The sequence below is a fragment of the Poecilia reticulata genome, chromosome 10, assembly GCF_904066995.2.
Source record: "Poecilia reticulata chromosome 10, P_reticulata-male-v2, whole genome shotgun sequence".
NCBI classification, from domain to species: Eukaryota; Metazoa; Chordata; class Actinopteri; order Cyprinodontiformes; family Poeciliidae; genus Poecilia; species Poecilia reticulata.
This window is the reverse complement of record NC_088839.1, coordinates 29,653,995-29,670,754: the sequence shown is the minus strand read 5'-3', so window position 1 is coordinate 29,670,754 and position 16,760 is coordinate 29,653,995. Positions and strand designations below refer to the sequence as shown.

The 16,760-nt window shown below is 38.4% G+C and overlaps 1 protein-coding gene across 1 annotated transcript; it reads right to left on the bottom strand.

Annotated features, from left to right (window-relative positions):
* Nucleotides 1-531: 531 nt before the first annotated feature.
* Nucleotides 532-16,085, bottom strand: fgf24 (fibroblast growth factor 24). Its single transcript, XM_008421128.3, has 5 exons — nt 13,262-16,085; nt 13,048-13,084; nt 9,841-10,018; nt 6,441-6,547; nt 532-2,264 (listed from the first exon to the last, which is right to left on the bottom strand). Exons 1-5 carry the CDS (start codon nt 13,291-13,293, stop codon nt 1,986-1,988), a joined length of 633 nt encoding a protein of 210 aa, XP_008419350.1. The 5' UTR covers nt 13,294-16,085; the 3' UTR covers nt 532-1,985.
* Between the last annotated feature and the right edge of the window lie 675 nt (nt 16,086-16,760).

Sequence of the window (16,760 nt, the reverse complement as noted above, 5' to 3'; positions counted from 1 at the left end):
CAAAATAGTGTCAGTTTTACGTTCAAAGGGCATAGCACTTACATCAAAGTTATAACTTACTTTGTGTAAGAAACTTTTCTCTCATCGCTTTTTCTTTTGTTGCAAAAAATATCCTGTTTGTGTTTCATTTCACTGTTTTTGTAATTTTAACAAAAACTAGACACTGAAGTACTACTTTCTCATTCAATGATGACTTTTGCAGATGTAACCCTATCAACGTTGCAGTAAAATCACCAGATTTGTGAACTCTCAGAGGCCTATGTGGATATATAAAAAGCTCTGAGAGATGTTGCAATAGTATTTTTTTTAAAGAGATGACCTTAAAAGCAGTCCTCACACTCCTGAGTTTGTATATAAAAATGCATACCTTGGCAGTATGCGGAGAAGGGAATGTACGCTATGTTGGACCACCTTCTACCTGCAGCATTCATCTTTCAAAGACTGTCATACTCAGTGGGTACATAGTCAAAAATATTCTTAAACTGAGAAACATGAAGGTATTTCTGTAATAAACACAAACTTTTTTTTAAATACAGTCCTCGTTTTATTAAAAGAGGCCAAATAAAACTCACATTTTATTTACAAAAGGAGACAATAAATATCTTAATAATAGTCATAAAATTATTTTTTGCTTAGATTTGTTTTAAAAAAAACATAAATGTGTCATGTTGTTAGTAGCAACTCATACAAAAAGACCTGCCAGGGGTCAGGTAAATACAAACTACTGGTGAAAAAACCTGGAGTTTGTTGTCGGCGAGAAGCAAAGTGTTTTCCCTTTTTATGATTCAGACATGAAATCTGGCTGACAGGATTCTCTGAATCCTGTCAACTCAGTATTTGAGAAGAAGCTTTAATCATCGGATGGAGGTTTATAAAATAATGTAGGATAATGCACAGATTTCCTGTCTGTGGATGATTGGTATGCTTTCTTTTCCAAAAGCATCTTCAAGTGAGAGAAAGAAAAGAAGAAAAGCTGAGTTTAAGGTCAAAGTTGAGATTAACTGAACACAGACAATCAGACCAGGTAAAGATAAACAAAAGAGGTAGAGGAAGTCATTGTCAGCCCCAAAAAGCTGGCAAGCTCTCAGTTTCGGAATAAAAGGAATCCATATCTGAAACAGTTTTAACACATGCGACGAAGAGCTGATAGAAACAGACAAAAGGGATTAACAACCTTCCCCACGTGTGTTGAAGCTGGAAGACAGTGTGGAATTACGCTGTTTTTTCTGTTTGTACTGTTTCCTTTCAGTGTTTAAACAAGGCTAAAATCACAACGGGTGTTGGACTCGTCAAAGCACGTTGCGTTTCAGCTGAATCGCAGGCTGCATGGAAATGTCATGAAGATCTCACCGGGGACTGCGAGGTTTCAGCGCATTCCAGGAGCCACAAGTGACTTTTAGGGATGAAAGACATATGGAAAGACCGTAGAGGACAAGAGACTTGTAAAATATTGCACTCAAAGCTACACAGTTATCCCGGCAGCGCGGTGTCACCTGCCGCCTCTCTCCGTTTCATCTCCATGGTGTCTAATTCCAGTGGAAAGTATGGGATCCGCGTTGTCAGGGGCAACACAAACAAAAACCGACAGGTATTCCAATAAATCTCTAGTTGGCTGATTTTTATAACATTGCGTCAGCTCCTGCTTCAGCTCCCATTGTCAAAAAGAAAGTATGCCTTCAGCTTGCAGTTCAAACGTGGCTGAGGACAGCAGCGACACGAGTTCTCTCAGAGGTCCTTGAGTTTATCCAGTATAAATAACATGACAGAAACATTAGCACAATGACATCAACCCAGGAGAATCCAAGAGTCAGGAAATATTCAGTCATCCTGAAATACAAAAATAAAACATCTTTGACTTTTTTGTTCTTTTAGTTTGTCTTTCTTTTACAGAAGCAGAGTCTTTAAGGTGATTCTTTTAAGAAGCTTGAGATTTTCAGTTTCTGTTTCCTCCTGTGAGGACATCTAGTGCTTTCCCAACGGTCCCGTCAGTTCCTCTTGGGGTTGGTTTTTAATCGCCGAGCCCTTCGTGTCCGCTTAGTTACTGTGGTGAAACGGAACTCCTCCAACGGGTCCACTCGACCCTTCGGCTGGCGCTTCATGAAGTGGACTTCCTGTTGCCTCTGCGTGGTGCGTGAGCCTTTCTTGGGCCGGCCTTTCCGGTTGAAGCCAAGGTACCATCCTTTGTACTTGGCCGACACAAGAGCCGTGTAGTTGTTCTCCAGGAATTCCTCGACAAAGACACACTCTTGCCTCCTTCCATCAGGCTGCAGAACAGAAAATGGACAACGTCAATAACACAGAAACACCAAATCTTATTCAGTTACGCCTATTTTAGCGTCAGTGTGTTATTAACTTTGTGAGCACAAAGTTAATCAGGTAAAGATGCTTGCTTTGCTGGTGTTTGATTATTTTATTTGGCACAAAATTTCCACTGATGTTTTTGGGTTGTGTTGAATCAACATCTCTTCTCTTTATACAATCCTGTTAAATGGTTAGCCATACTCGTTAGCTTTAGCTATAACTTATTTTATTCCTTGAGATTATATCAAATAATTGTGACTGTTGCTACAATTGGACTGTATAACAGTTTTTCAACTGCTGTTCAGGCTAACACGTGTATTGTTAGCCTTTTAGGAAGGAACATACTGTTATGGGGAAACTACTGGAGACAGACTCATGGAGTGGTGTAACACCAGTCCATACCTCATGAGAAAAACACAATAATTATGTCAGATTTGCATAACCACTGCATGGCTTGCTAATTTAAAGTATTCTAATGGCATAGCTATTAGCAATAAAAGTGCTGATTCTTGTCTCTGCTCATCAGAAAAATAATGCTGGTCAGAATTGGAGCAAAATTTCTTTAACGTCTTACATTATCGAAATATTATTATGTAAAGCTATTTTCTTGATTTTTATCTGATTTAAATTGAGAAAAACCTACGTCTTTTGTGTAAGTTTAAGAAAAATATGTGAGGGCAATTTCAGTGCTTTGGATTATCAAGAGCACAACAATATTCTATTTACCTTACGGTAGCTATAAACAACCAGATGAGAAAATTAAACACTTTTCCATTATTGATCTGGCCAGTAATCACCAGACCAAACACTAAAAATACGCTTCAAAACTAAAAACTCGCATCTTTTTTCCACCACTAAAGATTTCTAGAACACAGGAATACACTTTCATTTGAGTTAGGTAAAAAATCAGGAAATGCTTTGATGAAATGAGAGTAATCTTCTATCTGTTGTTTTCTGTCATCTATCAAAAACCTTTCAGCTTGTTTTCATCCAATTGGGTTTCTTACATTAAATTCTTTAGATGGCATAAAGTGGGAAAAAAATGTTATAAAGAGAATTGCAATCTGCTTAAATTGCTAACTGCTTGCCTTTCTTGGTTGGTGCATCTCTAAATATCACCGTGACAATTGATTAGGATCACTGATGACAAGGATCTTACTCTATATGTGTGCAAGTTTGAACTACAATGGAATAATTTTGTGCTTTTGTCATCGTTTATTTTTATTACCACATTTACAATGTAAAAAACTAAATTTCAGTTTCCCCAAAATAGTAGCTGAAAGTAACTAACAGTTTAGTTGAAAGGTCAACAACCATGTTTGCATCTGTGACTTTATTTCTTTGCCATTTGTTAGACAAATGTAAACCTCAGTTTTCTGAGGTTTTATTGGGCGTAATGCCATGGAATAGAAATCTGCCAGATGAACCTTAATTAAACTACATTTAAATTAGTTTTGACAATAAACACAGATCCTGATAAATATTTAGTCAAACTTTATTTCAAAAAACAACTTCAAAATTTCGGGCTGCACAGTGGCGCAGTTGGTAGAGCTGTTGCCTTGCAACAAGAAGGTTCTGGGTTCGATTCCTGGCCCCGGTCTTTCTGCATGGAGTCTCCATGTTCTCCCTGTGCATGTGTGGGTTTTCTCCGGGTACTCCAGTTTCCTCCCACTGTCAGGTTAATTGGCCTCTCCAAATTGCCCCTAGGTGTGAGTGTGTGTGCATGGTTGTGTGTCTCTGTGTTGCCCTGTGACAGACTGGCGACCTGTCCAGGGTGACCCCGCCTCTTGCCCGGTACGCTAGCTGGAGATAGGCACCAGCACCCCTCCCGACCCCACTGAGGGACAAGGGTGTAAGAAAATGGATGGATGGATGGAACTTCAAAATTTCCCTGAGAGTGCAAGAGCTTGTTCAGTCAGGTTGTTACACAGATAAATCTGCTTTTATGGAGACGCGTTACTGATGATATATCTACATGAAACTATCAGGCCCGTTTAAAAAGTACAGCTTATAAATGTCAGAAATGCAAACATGAGAGGATTACAGATACAAAAATCACCTGGTAGACAGCAGATTGCAATATTACATAAGAATCACTGCATTTCACAATTAGATTTTTTTGTTAATGTTAAGAATCTATAAGTGACAGTTTAAAAGTTTATGTTGGGAGGAGGAATTTAACTCAGAATATATTTGGGTGGTGGACTATGAGCATGTATTAATTCAGGTTTAACTTCTGAACAAGGTGGGCTCCATAGTGCAACACAAAAAATGCTGTTTTGTGACACTGCTCAGAATTTCAGGTAGTATTTTCTTCACTAGATGCTGCTGTAGAAAATACGTCATTATGCACTGAGGCCTGAGTCAGTATAGAACGATAAGGCTATCATTAGCATGCTAACATCCCAGGTAAGTTATTCTGATATTGAGACTTGACAAAAATGCAAAAATATATTAAATTTATATTCCAACTGTTGATCAGCTCATAAAGCAGGTTATCTCATAATCAGAACAATCTAAAATCACTTTAAGCACAGTAGTTTTCACATGCAAACAGTCAGCATCTTGAAAGCAATCTGTTATTAATCACATTTTTTTTATCTGAACAGTTTCCAAGAGAGATAAATATCTTCAAAATCAAGATTTTTAGCAATGGGTAATAGAAAGCCCAATAATCTGTGAGAACCAGTTAAAAGAAAAAACATATTTACTACAAGATACCTGAACATATTGTGATTTATTCTCTCCCTGCAAGAGAGTGAGAGAGAGCAAGACTTTAAGCAGACAATTGGAAGGATGGACTGAGTACAAGAAGTTTCTTTTTAATCCTTTTGCGTTTTTCCAACTTCTGTTACGAAACAGTCTGCAAGTCAACATGTTAGCAGCCTTTCAGAAATTTCAGAGTTCAGGGAAGCTGCTTCTTTCTACAGGAAATACACAAAGACGACGCTATTTTTGTAATGCTAACCACTTCATAGTCACTCTAGTTTAATTTTTGAGATTAACAGTAAAACCCTGCTGTACTTTGGCTCTCTTGTCGAACAGGGAAGTGACTTCTCTTCTAGTCCCAATATAAATTATAAATAGCGGCTCATGGCAGGGTTCTTCATCTTTTTATATTATAAGTCCTAGAGATAATTTGAAAAGTTGTGTAAAAACTAAGAATCATAAATTGGACACAGAATTCTCATCAGTGTATTTCTCCTAAATACTGGTAAATCCATTAGATTTACCAATACATTTTTATGGGCAATCCTATTCTATGCATAATGAAGGTTTTTATATAACTGTCAATCAATGAAGTTTATTTGTAGAAAACATTTTGGCAGCAAGGTCATTCAAAGTGCTTTACATCACAAAATTATAGCTCCACTGCTTATTTGTATTGAAAATATTTTAGAGTGAGTTATAAATGTGTCATTAAAATCAAATATTAGTTTAATGGAATAATGAAAATTGAGTAAAGATGATAACTTATGTCTTTTCAGGCAAAAGCACTGGGTTCAAAACGCCCATTACTTCAGACAGTGGTGTGCATTCCAGCATATCCTGCAGTAAATGTGTAAATAAATATAACTGTGAACACTCTGCTCATTACTATGAACAAGCAGTTTATCCTACTTTCATTTTCTAAAAAAAAATAGAAAAACTCATCCCATTTACATCTATAGAAAAAGGGAGTTAAATATACAAGCAATCTGAGTTATTAATGGAACCGAACTATGTGTCTCAGAGGATAACAAACTTTTTCAACTATTTTTACAAATCTAAGTGGTTCTCTGTGGTCACATGCAGTCATCTTGCTCTTGTGGTCACCTGGTGTGACTAAATGATAGAATTGCAACAAAATTCCTCTTAAGTGACCATTAGTCTCTCGATGCATTGTGGTGATTGCAGTCAGTAATTGACTGATCGAGTGTCAAAGGAGTTGGCCGATTACGTAATGGAAGAATGGCTTTGAGTTATCAAAGGGGTTTTGTTCGGCTGTGCAAAAAACACAAGGAGAAAAACGATATGAGGTTCTACTAAATTCAAATAGGATTAAAAGCTAGGTCTAAAGTACAGGTTCTAATATTAAGGTGTTGCCAAATTAATCTTTTGAAAATATTCCAAAAATAAATAAACTCAGTCATACTCACCCTTCCGACAATTTTGCCCTTGTCGTTCATGCAAATATAATGTTCACTTTCTTTTCCTTTTATTCGAACGTGACTTCCGAATGTTTCCGTCTCCACAACAAGAAGGGCTGGAAAAGAAAAGACACAGCAGACTTAGTAAGAGTCACTGAATTGTCTTCTAGCACAAACTTTCTTCCTATACATTTCTTCTTGCAAGACGAAAAACACATTTACATGCATCGTATGGTTTTCTTAAATGTAGCTTCCAAATACTGAGCGATTCAGTTAAAAATGCACAACGGGTAATTCGTTGTTTATTATAAGAAAGTTTCCAAGATTCCAAGCATTAGTAGGAATCTACTCTTGGTAAAAATACCGAAGCTATTTTAACCAAGTAGCTTCGGTAAAATGAATGACCAGTCAAACCAACAGGTCTCTGTCATGATTTGACATGGCAATAATGCGCTCTAAAGATGTATCCTGATGGCTCCTTTATTCTCCCGAGCCCCCGACACCCCGCTCCTGCTCCCATCCGACATGCTCACCCCTGCAAGGTCACCTTTGTCTGCACTCGCCCTCAGACCAGCAAAGAAATCTGCCAAACGTTTGTGGAGCAGTTATGTGCCCCTCAGGATTAGGTTTCAAGTTCCCTTTAGTTTGTGCTCACTCAATCAAAAAGTTAAGATGATCCATTTGTTTAACACACAGGGCCATTCAGTAGCGCTCAAGGGAGCAGGGGAAGAATAGTGGAAGGGAATGGGATGGGCTTGGGGGCAGAAGTAACTCCCACCCTAAAATCAAACCTTGAGAGAAAAGGTGGGAAGTAGGTGACCTCTCTGAAAAGTTTGGGAGGGGATAGCAATTCCCTCTCCTGTGGTACCACCTTGGTTTTACACTTAGATAGATTAGTTTGGATCTCTTGAGCTGCACTTAAGAAAAAGCAGAATTCAATCCGACCAATTCACGTATTTATAGAATAGTTTTCAATCTTTTCTTTCCTCTCCTTTTGCAAATTCAATGTCTGTAACCCAACTAAGCTTGTTAACCTAAAGTTTGGATTCTAAGCATATCAGTGATAGTGTCATTATCATAATAAATTTTAAATAGTTTGGCTTTGTACTTGTATAGCACCTTATCAAGTCCAGAGGACCCCAAAGCGCTTCACACTACAGTCATTCACCCATTCTGAGCTACTGAATAGTAGCCCCAGCTGCCCTGGGGCAGGTCTGACAGAGGCGAGGCTGCCATGCACCAGCGCCACTACACTCTCTGTCCCCCACCAGCAGGCAAGGTGTGCAAGTGTCTTGCCTAAGGACACAATGAATGAGGCGGGTGGAGTGGGGATCGAACCGTCAAACTGTTTGTTTAATCCCAATATTTTGTATTCTCTTTGGATTTTTCCTGACTTTGATTTTGTTACCTGAATACTGATATTTGTACATCATGAAGAAAATGCAGCCAAAATAGATCTTTTAACATCCTCCGTTGGTAAGAGATTGCAAAACACAAGAAACTGCTTTTATTTTTATTTTTGAATAGCATTTTGAGTGGGGGTTTTGTTCCATTTTCCTAAGGATGTCAAGCTAAAATTAGACAAATTTGAGTGAAGTCTGATCAAAACGTAAGAAACAAATGCTGAGCATTTGTTTCTCACTGGATGGCTGTGGATGACTGTGAATGAAAGAAAATATTAATCTCTCTTCGGACTATTTTTTACGCTTTTGGTCCATTGCGAGAACATGAAAAATGGTAGTTACAGCCATATGTTGACCTCAACAGATAGACGTCTGTCTAAAAAGCCAAACAGAAATTGTGTTTTTATTCCAAATTGCAGCATTTATCAATTAGATGTGTGTTTTTATATTGCACTGCCCACTGTTAGAGGACAACAGACATCAGGTTCAGATCTGGAAGATGTGTGTTTTGTTTTTTTAAAAGTAACACATATGATATACTAGTACTTGTGATGGATTATAATTCTTGTACTTCAGATGTACAGATATGAGATCTGAAGTCAAAGATCTGCAACCAAGTTTGGTATGTCTGTTTTTTTTTTGTTTTTTTTTTTGTTTTGTTTTTCTTTTCTGGGCCTTTTGCCGCCAGACTACAATCTTTCAAAGTGAACATTACTAGTGAGTGCAATGGAGTTCACAGGTGCCAGGTACTGCAGCTGGATGGGGAGGAGGTGGTGAGGGACGGGGAAGAGGGGGAGAGAATTGGCAAAGGCTCATGGGAAAAATTGGATCTGCTTCCACTCAAGCTCTAACAAGCAGTGAGGAAACTTCGCCTGCGCGCATCTGCAACTGAACACACTGACTCAGAGGCATTCAAGACCGGCAATTTTGGAGCTGTGAGTCAGCTGTTATGAGAAAAAAAATATCTGCAGGGAAGCGCGGCACAGGCTACATCAAAGAGTGCTTTACTGACCATCAATTTAGCCATCCGCCATATTTGATCTGCAGTAATGAAAAAGCATGTGCAGAGCTAAGTGGTGAGATTTAAGGTGGATAATTCATTTCAGACCAAAATCCTCCAGCGGCATTTTTTTTTTGTGGTTATGTTTAAATGCTTAACATTTTCAAGTATAAAAGATCTATCAGCTCTACTGCTTAAATAACCAATACTCAACCTTCACCTTAAAGAGGCAAAGAGTAACTTTTCCGCATGAAAGAAATATCACATTCACCAAAACATTGATGGAAAAAAATGAACAAAGATCAACACCTTCTTTGTGAGATATCAAGAAAAAAAAACAAATATTTTCTAGAAATGCAACTAACCAACTTTTCTTGGCTTTATTTTAAGTTCAACCTGCCATTTTTTTTCAGGGTCAGTAACAGATAAAAGACAAAGCGTATGCTACATGTTCTTTTACAGAATGAGTGCTTTTGAATCCAACATGGTATGATGGCTTTAGAAGATCATTTGCATTAAAGCAAATTTCTTTAACCATTATCTGATTTTTTTCTGTTAAACTCCAGGAGGTGAATCAAGTAGAGGCTGTTTATTGATGAACATATAGACTGGAAATTATGAATGTAAGTTTAGATTAATTTAATAAACGTTAAGAGAAATTAAGATTTTTTTCAGCATAGATCTGCCAGTCACTGACTGATCAGAGCCAAGATCTGTCTGACTGATTTGGTGCATCTTCGATATTTGGCATCATAGAGATCCTCAGTAAGGTTGGTAGTTTCAGCAGGTTTTCATCCATCCTCATTCACTAATGTCTGTCTTCCAAAAGCAACTCCTCCTGCACTAGGCAAACAGAAAACCACCTCAGAACAATGAAGAGCAAACAGCCTAAGGGGTCGGAGTTAAGAAGGAGTTTCTAGAAGCACCAAAACTTTTTATTTTTGCTGGATTTGCAATCTCAGACTAGCTAAAGTGTCAAGTGAGATGCACAGAAATTCTCCCATACCATACTTGCCCCCATCATCTCCGTTGGCGTTGATTTTCTTCCCCAGGATCTGGACGTGTTTGCCCGTGGTCCTGCTGTAGAGCTGGTAGATCCGGACCTGCTTTCGGCTCAGGTCGTCCGGGTTCCTCGTGTGGTTTTCAATGTAAAACCTGAAATCGGCAGTGCTCTGCTGCGATTCCTGCACAAGAGGAAATGTACAATGAGACTGTCAAAACACAGGTGTTGATAGTAATATGTGCTGTTGGTTTTATGGGCTCTACGTCAAAAGAAAAGTGCTTTAGGGTGTAAAAACCAAGATAACAACATAGAAATTTGTAGCTTCAAAGATTTATTGTTTCTCCCCTTTAAGGTGGCACATTTTATATGCACTGCATTTACAAGAAGCTAACTACATTAGCACACACACTAATGGAGAGTATGTTTGAGTAAAACTCCAACAGAAGAAGTGCAAAGCCTGCAGAGAAGCCTTGTTTGTGAGCACTGGGGCACAGTATATAGTGTGCCTCAGGCAGTATTGAGAAACCTGTACTTCATTTCCACAAGCAACCAAGCCACTAGCAATTATACACCTGAAGCATCCAGACCTGTTGCACTATCATCAAACAAATATCTGCCTGTAGGCCAAATAGGGTCCATAAATTAGAAAAGGCAGCAGGCGGAGGACATGAGCGAGGAAGAAAGAAGCACCTTAACCACAAAGACTCTCTTGTTGGAGATTTTTTTAATCAAATTGCAAAAATCTCCCTTCTGCCTCTCACCATCTTGATGGTTCTGAGTTACCTAAGACCTGACATAAAGATGTGGAAAAATATTTGGCAGCATGTCAGAAAAGCAACTGTGACCCAACATGTGGAAGAGCGAGAGGAAACGTATACTTTCAGAAGCCCTGGAATCTCGGTTCACGCCGTGATCCCATCTCCCCAGCTGTATATGGTGTGGTAATTGCACAGTAATGGCTTTTTATGTGGCTGATCTCAGGTAGCTAATTATATACAGATTACATACTCAGAGTGCTTGTTGATTTAACTTCAGTCAATTGATGACATGCAGCAAAAACACAAGGGGAAACATTAACCTCCGGAGAACAAATCCTTTACATCAGACAGGAAACACAAACAACTTCTTCAAATCCAAATGCAAACTTGTTTAGACTCCTGATGTCCTTCGTCCTCATTCAGATGTTTTCTTATCTCCAAAATGCCTCGTTTAAGCTTTGACATACACATTCTGCCACAAATAAAGCCTCAAGAACAACCATTCTTAAAACTTATAAAACAACGTATTTGAGAGTGTAATATTGATTTTGACAAATATAAAAATTGCTTCTTACAGCGACCATTATCTTCTGTGTTTTAGTTTCTTTGAAATCACCTGGATACAAACAATTGGACAGAATGTGACAACAACAGCCTCAACAAGAAAAACCCAAACCCTACCCCGCACTAAAGATTCACATTTTGCAGAGTAAAGCACATGTTTGGACTTGGACCGAAACAATAAATCTGGATATAAATATATATGTTTCCAAACAGAAAGTCATGCTTTGCTGCTTTCTCTCAGCATGTCGGTAAAGCTGCAACCGCCACAACGGCTAGACAAATGAGGGGAGAAGGTGTCACGGCTGCAACAGCCGAAGATGTTGCATTCCAATTTCGACTGAGACATGTTTCCAACTGCAAGCACTTCATGCCAAACTCTCCACAAATATGTTCAAAGCTGTTCATCAGCGTGATCTGTTGTCAAACATGAACCTCAAAGCTGAGGAGTGAAAAAAGAGCTACCACACAACAAAACATGGCTTCGCTGAGCTGCTGAGGGATTTATCCCAAATCTTCCCCTCTCTAAACAAATACAAAGGTGTGCTCGGTAGACAGTTGGATTTCATCTCAATGGAGAGGCAAGCCTAAGCACATGGCTGAGGTGAATGCTCGCGACAATCGTTTTTATCACACCGTCTCCTTCCTGCAAAGATTGCCTCTACATCAAAAAGTCTGGCCGTGGCCTTCACGGAGGAAGCTCAGTTGTTGCATCCATCTAAGATATGCTATGCTATCTACAGAACACACACACACGCACATGCACACACACAAGCAGGCAGGCAGGTACCGGAGCACACTCTCATGCTGGTGATGCCCTCACTTCCAACTGTGGTTCATTTCCTATGTTTTCCTTCATAAAATCATTAACATCAGTTTGACCAGAAATATTTATGAGCTACAGGAAGATACTTAGAGAAGAACAATGAGAATGATCTTTTGCCTTTTTCTAATATCAAAAAAATAACTAGCGTGCATATTACTTTTATCCATGATTCAATATGTTTAAAGCAATAAAAAAGTATGCTGATATCCTGTCAGAACCTAAAAATGAGTCAAATTGTGCATGAGTTTCACGAGAAATTATTGTTTCTTTATAAGAATACCCACATTTGAATATGCAATAAAACAATCTAGAAGAAAAACAATCTAGACGTAAAACGGGCAAGAATTGTATTCATCAAATATTTGCTGCGTTTTTTATTTGATACTTTGTTAAATTTGTGTTTATATTAGTTCCACGCTATTTCTTTTATTTAATACATTTAGTATCTTTAAAACGAGAAAAGCATGGATTTTATTTAAAACAATCAAAAACGACACACAATGAACTGATAACCAGTTTAATACGGGAAAGGTGGGGTGGGGGGGGGAAGGGGCTGCGGCTGAGTCAAAGCCAACGCAGTCAATTAGCTGAGTGGATGTCTGCAAATCGTTATGGTTCAAAGTAAGACGAAACTAGTAAAAACAAGGCAACAAACGCCAAACGAGTCATCTGTTCAAACTGCAAGTTTCAACCCCAGGCACCTACATGTTTACAACCCAGCTGTTGCTGTGAATTAGTGAAAAATGCTACTTGAATCCCCAACTGCAAACAAGAACGTTAAATATTTACGACTTTTATAATTAAACCTGTTATAAAAGGCTCGCTTTTGTGATTTTTAATGCAGATTACATTCAGTCAAGTTATTGATATATACTAACTTAATAAAAATGTTTGTTGTTTTTTTTCTTTTTTTTCCCACATCTGTGTCGATTCTAGTTTGTAGCGTTTTATATTATAGTAAACGCCCTGAAAGCAGCACATGGCCATTCTTCTATCATGACTCATATAAAAAAAAAGCTGCACATGAACATGCAAAAAAAGAATATAAGAGGAGAGTAAACGTACCTGCAGCTGGAAGTAGAAAACCAGAAAGTGTAAACACCTAGGAGGAGAGAAGGGGGAGTGAATCACACGGGCAATTACATGGAAAATAAACGCAGCCTACCTGGATGACAGCAATGCACAAATATGAAGTTTTTGGCGACTTCTATTGGTAAGAATGCATGAGTTTATGTGTAAAAAAAAAATAAAAAAGCAAAGAGAGATGTGGAGCGCTTACAGGTAGAGGAACCTCGAAGGCAGCACGGACATCTTGGCTTTCAGAAAGACGGCTCAAATACACCTGCTTCCACACACTCAGAGCCCCGGGAAAGGTTGGCGCGATCGCCTCCTGCTCTGTCTCTCTCTGACTTTCGCTCCGCTGCGCGTCTTTTTACGCACACAACTCCGGCGGTAAGCAGGAGACTGAATCCCAATGTAAGGATATATGCAGCAGGAAAGGCACGGAGTACAACATTGGGCGCTTCCTTGTTGGGGGAACTATCCCAAAGATTAACTTCTCAGATCAGGTCCTCGGAGTATCAAAAGTTCACCTTAAACTGGAGCCAAGCTGCGACGTCTCAAAAAATTCCCCTTACTTAAAAAAATATCCTTTGAGCTTCTGCTCCTCCAGAGATCACAGGCTCTTCATCTTGGTCCGTACCTGTGGGGGATTTCTACACCTTGCAAGGCACATTTTATTCTAACAATGTAGGAATATTAGAAAAAAAATCAAATAAAGCGGTCCTCAAAAGACAAGTCAAGCAGATAAACTTATCCAGGTGAAATTAAAATAAAAAGAAAAATATCGCAGTGACAGTAAAAGTCGTAGATCCCTGGAGAGGCTGATGGAAGCGCAGCGCTGCCTGCCTGCCTGTCAGCGGTGTTTGTGCGTCTGCGGCTGGAGATTTGGGCACAGAGAGGCTTTTTTGTTGTTGGTGGGTGGAAACTTGTCAGCGGTTTGCACCTGATAGGGTAATCGCAGAGAGACCATCAGCTTTAGAGAGTTTTTTTTCTCCTGGTGGGCAAAACACAAGGAGATGGTTTTATTTTTTTTTAAAAAGTAGGATCTTTTTTCCTTACAAACTTTAAAAAAGAAGAAATTAGACCTTAATAAAGACAACACTGCGTGATAATCTAATTTAAAGAAAATGAGTTTTAAGTTACTTAATTATGCAAATTGTGTACTTTTTAAAAAAAGTAATTAATGGGTATGAATATAACTCCCTTTATTTCTGACACCAGCAGTAGTTTTAATTAACTTGATTGTTGAGGTGTCTTTGTTCTTCCAGGAACAGAAACTTGTCCTGAGTCTCTGTGCGCTTTTAAATCAGTGTGGGTTTGTGGATTGGACCTGCTCCGCCAGACACCATTCAAATGCATTTTTTTTTTCGCTCTTCAATTATGTGCCATAACTTAACCGACATTTAAATAAAAGAGAGGTGCGAATGTGTTTACGAGTCCTACAGAGCTGGCAGCGCTGAAGTGAGGCTGCAATTTAAACAAAAAAGAGAGGGAGAGAGAAAGAGAGAGAGAAACAACTGTGTGGTTCGGTTTTATTGTCCCATTAAAACTGGATCCTCGGGATTCCTTAAGCATTGACATTTATAATGATTCTAAATGATTACATATACTTCCCGTGCGTGGGGATTTCAAAGGGTCTTCTTCTGCTGGGTGGGAAATTAAGAGAAAATCCCCAGCTATTGATTTACATGACATGCTAAAAAAATACATCACAAAAACTTTAAAAAATGAATGAATATTACTGATAAAGTCAAGCCGAGATGATAAAATGAATCAGATTTTTCTTTTCTCTGCAGGTAAGTGTGATCTTGTCTGCAATGCACTGTAATAATCCCTGTAACACAACTGAACACAGCTAATTAGACTCTCTGCCCCTAGGAGGGAAACCACACAAAGTGCAGTAAATAGTAATTATTCAAAAGGTTATTTGAATGATGGTTGCACAAATATGAGGTTGTTAGTGCTTGATCAAATCCAGCTTACATTAGTTGCTGCTCACAAAGGTTTCTCTGCATATAAAAAATACACCTGAGGAGTGATTTACAGGCAGGATGATTAGAAGCAATCAGCAGAGGGTCTGAATCACTAGTCATCTCTTCAATGCATGTTTGGGACAAATTTCTCCAACCACAACTGAAGAATAACACAGAGAGCAGCGGAAGGTATTTAGGTGCTTACATGTGAGTCAGAGGAAGGAGAAGAGTGACCCAGATGTGGAGGAAAAATGTTTTTCCTCCTGGTAAAAATGCCTTAAAATAAAAAATATATTTTCTTTTAGCACAATCTCACACTAAAAATGATAATAATTAAACTTATTGGTACCCCTGCTGTTTAATCTATGCCCTTTGTGAGACAAAACAGTAATTTGCAATTATAAGAATTCTTAGAATTGTAATTCTAAAGTATGCCTTGGATATAATATTTTGTAGGATGCTATATTAAGTGGCATGTGTGTCAAGTCTTCTTATTAATCATTCATTTGGCTAGTTAAAATTAGTCTAACAGGCCTTAAAAAGAGGCCAAAAGAGAAGCATTGGGAGAGGCTGGGCTCATTACATTATACTTTAGCAACATTCAGCAAAGGTATCACAATTGCATAGTTTCCTAATTTTAGTCTGCATAATTGGAAAAGTTAAATATTCCTGTTTATGTGATTTTCCAGAGTCCTTATATACTCTCTGCTGTGCAGTTCAGCCCAAAGGTTTTCTCCATTCTGTGGAGTCAGACGGGATGGAAGAAGGTTGATTTTTGTGTCTGTTTAATCGTTTCAATATTAATCTGTCCTCCTGTATTAGACCCCCCTAAAAGGTCCAGTGACAATATATTTACATTTTCTGGTAGTTTAACAAGGTTTTCAGTAGTTTTTGAAAAAGAAACAGTCCACACCACCACAGATCCTCCACTGTATTTAAATCACTTGACTGCAGGTATCAGTGGCTTTTGCACATATTTATCCTTTGTTTTGTCCCAGATATTCCAGATACTCTCATCTGACCAAACCATCCAGTTACAGTAAAAACCTGAACAATGTTTGTTATTGTAGGACTTAAAGGGATTTTTTTGGGCATCACTCCCCAACAACCAGTTGGCATTTACAGTTGCCATGGAAACCTTATGCCACTATGATGCCACTCTTATTTTTTAGCCTTCTGGCCAGTGGCAGAAAAAATTGTCTCTGCATCATGTCATACTTGTACCAACTTTATAGAAAGTTCTGGATTACTATAAAGAAGTTCCAAGAAATAAAAGATGCTTGAGTTACATTTATTTTAGAGGGCTGTTTATTGGTACCAATAACTGTGCTTCTTTGTATTTTTTATTTTTTTTACTGCTAAATTCTCAGATACTCAGATGAACTCAGATGAAACATCAACTTATTTTTTCAGTGTAGAACTATGCTACTGCCAAAATAGATCCATGTATTTTGTGTTTTTTTTTGCATATGTTTTCTGGTTATGCCAACGTGAAGCTCAGAGGAGAAGAGAAGTATGATTTTTCCATTCTTTTTTAGACTTGCTGTTTATCATTTTATCAGTCTTGAGAGATTGGGGAATAGCTACTGGATACAAGCCAAGTGTCTGATGGTTCTGGCATTCACTCCTCTGCTGTAATAGTTACTTTGGCAGCTGACCAATCAGGAGCCAGAGCTAGGGGTTTATTCCAAAGACATGAACTACGATTTAGAGAAAAAGAAGCAAAGTAAATACTTTTCTGAC

What these genes read in the sequence shown, in the direction of transcription:
- fgf24 (XM_008421128.3), bottom strand. Translation starts at nt 13,293, where the DNA reads ATGTCCGTGCTGCCTTCGAGGTTCCTCTACCT. An exon ending in CCTTCGAGGTTCCTCTACCT is followed by an intron (nt 13,085 to 13,261) that starts GTAAGCGCTCCA and finishes CTCTCCTCCTAG; the next exon opens with GTGTTTACACTTTCTGGTTT. An exon ending in AGGGCAAAATTGTCGGAAGG is followed by an intron (nt 2,265 to 6,440) that starts GTGAGTATGACT and finishes TCTGTTCTGCAG; the next exon opens with CCTGATGGAAGGAGGCAAGA.